Source organism: Lipotes vexillifer, unplaced genomic scaffold (genome assembly GCF_000442215.2).
Source record: "Lipotes vexillifer unplaced genomic scaffold, Lipotes_vexillifer_v1.1 scaffold341, whole genome shotgun sequence".
In the NCBI taxonomy this organism is placed as follows: Eukaryota; Metazoa; Chordata; class Mammalia; order Artiodactyla; family Lipotidae; genus Lipotes; species Lipotes vexillifer.
In genome coordinates this window covers 597,755-604,899 of record NW_006797957.1, presented here as the reverse complement: position 1 = coordinate 604,899, position 7,145 = coordinate 597,755, and the positions used below count along the sequence as shown (strand labels likewise).

At 39.9% G+C, this 7,145-nt stretch overlaps 1 protein-coding gene across 1 annotated transcript in view; it reads left to right on the top strand.

Annotated features, from left to right (window-relative positions):
- Nucleotides 1-6,572, top strand: part of CPO (carboxypeptidase O) — a 21,407-nt gene extending 14,835 nt beyond the window's left edge. Inside the window, 3 exon segments of the mRNA XM_007470006.1 lie at nt 5,379-5,463; nt 6,308-6,384; nt 6,387-6,572. Of these exon segments, the coding sequence (XP_007470068.1) occupies nt 5,379-5,463; nt 6,308-6,384; nt 6,387-6,572 (348 nt within the window).
- The last annotated feature ends 573 nt before the right edge of the window (nt 6,573-7,145 follow it).

Here is a 7,145-nt window from a genome sequence, read left to right as displayed (position 1 = left end):
CAGGAATGCGCTTTCATTTCTGTAAATTCTCTTGAAGCTCCGTTCAGCAATTATAGCTTTTGAACCGTGCTTTAAAGAACTTCCCAGCTGTTAGTGGAATATGGCATATCTAAAATAACACGGCTAAATAATATCTGCTCTCTTCTCTGCTAAACACAATGCTTTATTTTCTTCTAAACTATGCCTCTAGTATTTGCCTAGGAATATTTGTAAGGGGAAGTGCAGTGAAATTCAAGCTGGGGCAGGGAAAGTCTGCTTTGTCTTATCCAGGGTCCTTCTCTGAAGCTGTGTTTACCCAAGTCCTGGTGGGCAGAATTGTTGAAAAGGACTGGGCTTTTTGCCTTTTTGTGAACCTGAGAACAATAGACCTAAGTCAAAGAAAGGGTCAATTTAGAATTGTTGTAGTTATTTGTTATCTTTTCTTAAAAGTTATTTTTTCAGTTTTTAATTGTGGTAAAATATACATAATATAAAATGTACTGTCTTAACCATTTTTAAGTGGACAGTACAGTAGTGTTAAGTATATTCACATTATTGTGCAACCAATCTCCAAAACTTTCATCTTGCATCATTGAAATGTCTCTACCCATTAAACAAAAAATCCATATTCCCCTTGTCCCTGGCAACCACCATTCTACTTTCTGTGTCTATGAGTCTGACTATTCTAGTTACCGCATGTAAGTGGAATCATACAGTATCTATCTTTTTGTGACGGGCTTATTTCACATAGCATAAAGTCTTCAAGCTTCACACCTGTTGTACCATGTGTCAGAATTTCCTTTTTTTTTTTAAGGCTGAATAATATTCCATTGTTATGTATATACCACTTTCTTTATCCATTCATCCATCAGTGGTCATTTGAATTGTTTCCACCTTTTGCCTACTGCAAATAATACAGCTATGAACATAGGTGTACAAATATCACCTTGAGATCCCACTTTCAATTCTTTGGGGTATATACTCAGCAGTAGAATTGCTGAATCATATGGTAATTCTATTTTCAACTTTTGAGGAACCATCGTACTATATTCTACAGCAAGTACACCATTTTCTGTTCTTTCCAATAGTGAACAAGAGTTCCAGTTTCTCCACATTCTCACCAACACTTGTTATTTTCTGCATATCTTTAAAAAATGTTATTAAAACAAGCTCCTCATTATCAGTAAATGCTGAGCTGGATAGGGGCTAATCTTTCTCTGTTCTTAAGATCACAGAAGGCTGGTGGCCCATTGGCTCTGTCATTCCTCTTGTTCCTCTCCCACTGGAACATCATCCATAAAACATAGGTCTGGGCACTAAAAGAAAAACCACTATAGATCTTTGCTGAAGGCAACCCTTCCCCCCCGCAGTCAAAAATATCTGTCAGTACCCCAATATCTTTCCTGCAACTGTTTTCGGACATTTGTACTATGTGATCATTTTGCAAGAGGTGGAGATAACATTTACCTATAACTTTAAAAATTACAAAGAGATTTTATGGCCATTACTTCATCTGATCCTCATGACAATATAATAAGCTCATTTTGGAGATGTAGAAATTAAGACCTTGAGTTAATTATATTTCTAAAGTCCCTGTAGACAGTAAATGTTGGCGTCTGGGCTTGGAACTCGTGTCTTTGGACTCCAGAGGCCCCATTCATCTGACCACAGAACACTGCCTCTCTCCGCTCAGGAAGGGTTTGCAACTTCTGGAAGCTGTCATCGACTTAGATGCCCAGTACACTGTGTCCTACATCTTCCTCAATTCCATGCCCAGAAGTTCTGTTTCTTCAGTAAAGAAATGTACAGAAACAGAAGCCCAGAACCCTCCTTACTTCCCAATTCCTGTGATATTTGCCATAAATGTTTACTTTCTGCTTAAAGGATTCTGTGACAAATACAAATGAACCACCTAAGTCAGGCCATTATAGATATTTGATGGGACAGGCCTTCTACCAGCAGAAAAAAGAGGCCCATATACTCCAGTTTTTTTCTAGAGAATTTCATTTCCTTTTTAGGTTCAGGAAAGCAGTTACTACATCTCCGTTTTTGCAAGGTTTGTATTCAAATGTCACAGGGTCTTGGGCTGCTGATTGGCTGTCTCATTAGAGCCCTCTGGCCACAGAGGGGGCACTGACATTGCCGCTACCAGAAGGTGGAATTCGAAGATGGGAATTACTGGCCATCCTCAATACTCTATGTAGAGACTGGAAAATCGAATTGAGAAAGATTGCTTCAATTCTGTATCTCTTACCGCCTTAGGTGTTGAAGAGTTAGCATAACATTAATCACTAAGACTTTTCCATAAAAAGACTGAAAATGTTGCCACCATGTATCAAACTCATAAAAGCTAGTTAGCAGTGTTTTTAGGTTCTTAGTGATAAGCTTTGATAGAGTACACAAAGATAGAATCACACCAACTGTTCAAGGAGTTTTCCATTTCTGGTATATTTACAGCCACCAGAGACTAGTAATTAATCTCTATGTATTTACAAAACCAAAAATTTGTAGAAATCTTCATAAATATTATACTGTATGATAGACAACTTGGCAATCACTAAGTAGGGGAAACAGAACTATGTATACCCTCATTCTAAACTGCTCTGGAAATTAGAATAGCTATAAGAAATCTAATGCTTCAGATGCTGATATTCTTTCCATTGGAACCCTTTCCATATCAGCCCCTGTATCCCATTCTAAGCTCCATCCTCCCACACACATGCCAGGGCCTTAATCAATCTTTTTGAGTGCTTGCCTGTGAATATATGTCTACAGGAAATTCCCTGGGCCCAGCGAAGAAGTTATTAAGCAGGCGTGAGGTCTTTAACAATGTAAATTATGCACTACTAGCAAAGGGTTTTTATTATTTTGACTAGAAAGAATCTTTAGGCTGAGAAGAAGGACAGCAGAGCAACTGGCTCTCTATGGCCTTGCAGTATAGTGTCAAAAGGAGAGAGAAGAATAATCAGGAGTTTGACTCTTTGAGATAGAAGGCAGAGTCTAGGGGAATCTTCATTTCATCTTCTCAGAAAGGACCAAACCCATAAGCTAAGGATCACAACTGTGTGCTTATCATATATGTTATATTTCTTACTCCTATCTACTTGCCCATGGTAATTGCAGGTGGAATCATTAAAAAAAAAAAAAAATCAAAAGTTCGTTTGTCAATAAAGAAGAGGAAACTGGGAGACTCTTCCCCTCCCCACAGCCAAGATTTGCGGAAAGGGAGCAATATATGATCAAATAAGTGAAGGTTGGCAGTGGGAAGAAGAATCATGATCTGGGGTGAGCTGCAGGAAAGAAAAAAGAACGCAAGAAACCATGTGAATAGAAAATGTAGCCTGGAGCTGCTCCATGTAACCCAAATTACAGTTAAGACCAGTTAGCATGGAGTTTCATTCAAAGAAACACAGAAACACATGGGAATTAAAAATAATCAAAAGCAATTCATATCTCTACCAGAGACTCTCAAAGATCTTCAAAAAGGATGTAGTTGCTATTTCTTAGCAACTCTTTCTCTAGGCTTCATGCTCTTAATTTCACTCACACACAGCAGCTACCCTGAATCCTTTCTCTCCACTCTTCATTCTTATTTCCTTACTGGAATTTCTCTCTCTAGAAATCCCCTTTCTGACTCTCCTTTCCTTCTTATAATTTCCCCTTCTTTCTACAAACAGCTCTTGTACCTCTTCCCAGTGTAAATGATTAAAACCCCCTTTATTCCTTGTACTTCTTTAGCCCTTCCTGCCCATCATCTCAGTTCTGGACAACACAAGCCCAGCAACTAGGGCAGACAGAGAATCTCTTTTCAGGAAGAGAAGGAGAAGGTAAAACTCTTAGTAGTGAGTGGAGAGGAGGCAAAAAGCTTGCAAATATGCTTAGTGTTGAATCTTAGCACACACACAGAAAGTGCAAAGTCCTACTGCTGCACAGGACCCCATAACCACTAATTACCTCTCCTAGTCTTCCTTTTGAATCTCACTGCGCCTATCCCCACTCTACCCAGACACCACCTTGTCACACCTTAGGATTCAGTCAGACAATACAGAACCAGGAAAAGAGAGACAGAATCTAAAACTAGACCTGTCACTGGTCAGGGGAAGACGTCAAGGGAGCTGATGTACGTGTAAGTGTAGTAAGGCTGCCCTCAAGGGTAAAGCAATTGTGGATCCAGGCAGGGAGTGGCCAAGGGGATTTTGGTGGTGTTTGTATATACCCCAAGGGTAAGTAGTGGGATACACCATCGGGTGGGTAGAATATAGCATTAGGGAATCTAAGGTAGGGAATACTTAGACTATCAAAAGGGTATGCAAGGAGATTTATCAGACAGTCAATAAATACAGCCAATATACTTGGACCTCAGTTAGTGACTCTGATCTCAGGAAAGGATCTGAAGAGAGCAAGGCTGAGACCTTAGAAATCTTCTAGTTCTGGGGAATTTCCAATTCAGTAAGGTGACATGGGGGTAGATAGAGGGAAGTGTGGCATTTTCTGCTCTGAAAATCTATGAGCCTATGAGAGATAAGTATCAAATACCTTTAAGGAAAAACAAGAGGGAAGTAATAAGAGAAACATGAGCAAAGGGCTATGGGAGAAAAAAAGTGGGGAGAGAGAATCCACTTAGGGTGCTCAAGAAATGCCTATGGAGAACTTAGCGTTTGAGAAGCTTCTTTGAGGTTGAGTAGAATTTCAACAGAGAAGAGGTAAGGCATCCCAAGTAGAGGAAATATCCTGAGAAAAGGCAGAGAGGCTGGGGAGCATGGGGTATGTCTGAGCAACTGTGGGAGCACTTGAGTTTGACTGTAATCTAGGGTGGGATCTAGAGAATATGGTGTTGGAAATGTGGGTTAGATCCCTATCGTAGAGGATCTCAAATAGTAGACTGAGAAGTTTATACAAATGCAGTGGGTAACTGAGAGTTGTTGAAGGATTTAAGCAGGATCATTATCATTGTTCCGCTCTACAAAGGTTCACCCGGAAGTCAGGGAGATCAATTGGGATTAAGGATTGGCAAGAGGAAGGAAAGCTTATTAGAAGATGAAAGTAGTCCATTTCAGAGTTAATAAGACTGAAATAGGGTGATGGCATTAGAAATGCAACTTGGTAACTGTTTGAGAGAAGAGTCAAAGATGATTGTAGGAATTTACATGTTGGGGGCACATGATAGGCCAGAACTATGAAAATCAAAACAGCCTTATTAGTGGGGGAGATGATAAAATTGGATATGAGTATGTTGAGTCTGAAGTATCAGAAGACTTCCCAGGTATAGATGTTCAATGGGAAGAGTTAGAAAGATGGTCTGGAACTCTGAGGATGGATTTGGACAAAATAGCAAATGCTCTGAATTGTTGGATTTATTTTTAACACCAGATATCTGTCTCTGCATTTCCCACCTACAGATCCAAGTTGGACAGAAGGCAGCAAATGCATTGAAAGCAAAGCATGGAACCAATTATAGAGTTGGATCTAGTGCAGATATTTTATGTAAGTATCTTTTTTTCACCTCTTCAATAGTATCTGAAGCACAAAAGAATTCAGTGGGCTTTGGAGACTGGAGTGGACAGGATAGAAGAGTTCCTCGGATCAACAGGAAGTTGTACAAATCAAAATGACCAGGGATAAAAGGGAGTCTGTACAAATCCAGAATTGTGCTCTCTAGGGATAAGGTGTGAGCTAAAAGCAAAAATTAATACACTGGCTCAGACCAGTACTCCCTCTGGCTTCAGTTAAAAAGAAATGGCAGGGAGAAGGCACAGGAGTTAACAGGAAAGACATTTTCCAGTGACCCTTGGTCGGTTGATTCAGTTCCCAGAGGGCCATCAGGCAAAACAGGTGGGGCCTGGAGTTTAAAAAAAAAAAAAAGGATTTAGTTGAAAGGAGAGTGCATTGCTTTCCCCATCCCCAATCACCCCCTCCTCCACCCACTGAAGGACAACTGAGATGATATTTTCCTAATATCATCATTTTAGTGATATTGGTCATTTTGTTTCTGTTCCTTTACATGTCAGTTGAATCTTATCTTCCAATATCAGATTGTCTTGTCTTTGATTCAGCTGAGAAACTTTAACCAAACCTCTGCTATGTGCCAGGCATGATGCCAGGCATTGTGGGGATAGATGTGCCAGGCATAATGCCAGGTATAGTGGGGATGGTGAGTGGAGACAGAAGCGGAAAATGTCAAGGAGAGAGAGAAGGCAGCTATTCATAGATCCTAATATGAAAGAGTTGATTTATTTTGCTGGGTTGAACTTTGGTCCCTGAAATGGCTGTAGAAATCTGTCCTTTCACAGAATAACTTCTAGCTCTTCCTCCATATTTTCATTTGTAGATGGCACTTCAGGGTTTTCATGAGACTGGGCTTGGGACATTGGGATCCCCTTCTCATATGCATTTGAGCTGAGGGACATATGGGTACATATGGGTTTGTCCTGCCAGGAACTCAGATTCAGGCCACCTGCGAGGAAACCATGGAGGCTGTGCTTTCAGTCCTGGATAATGTATATGAGAAATACTGGTATTCAACCAGTGCTGGAAAGGTGACATCTACTGCTGTGGTGCTGAGCTTGCTGATGTCCTTCATGTTTCTTCTGTAGGTGCATCCTACCTAGGCCTGCTCAGCCCCAGTGACGTGGATATGGCTGCATGAAAGGTGTTTGAGGCTATGGAGGAACCAAATAATTTAACTAAAAATACTTTCTATTTCAAAAAAGATGAATCATCTTTGCATTTTAATGTTTGTTCTGCTGGTAATTAATTGTTATTACTTTAGTAGACTTTAATATTAGTTAGTTATTGGTACAATAATGCCACAAACCAAACCACTCTACAATTCAGTGACTCACAAATCTATAGGTCAGCTAGGAAGTTCTGCTGACCTTGGCTGTGCTCACTTATATATCTGTGGTTTGTTTCAGGACAGCTGCCCCAGGGTCTAGAAAGTTTTTTCCCATCTAAACTCTTTGAAAATTTTGCTCATGCCTGTGACCCAGGTTCACACTTAATTTTGTGTAATCGCGTTAGTAGCGGCATTCAGAAGGTGAAGTTATATAATCTCTCTATATAGCTGTTGCTGGTTTTATTTACTTATTTAATGTTTTACTTATTTATTTAAAAAAATTTTTTTGACAATCTACAAGGTACATTTTGCTAGGCTCTGGGATTACAAC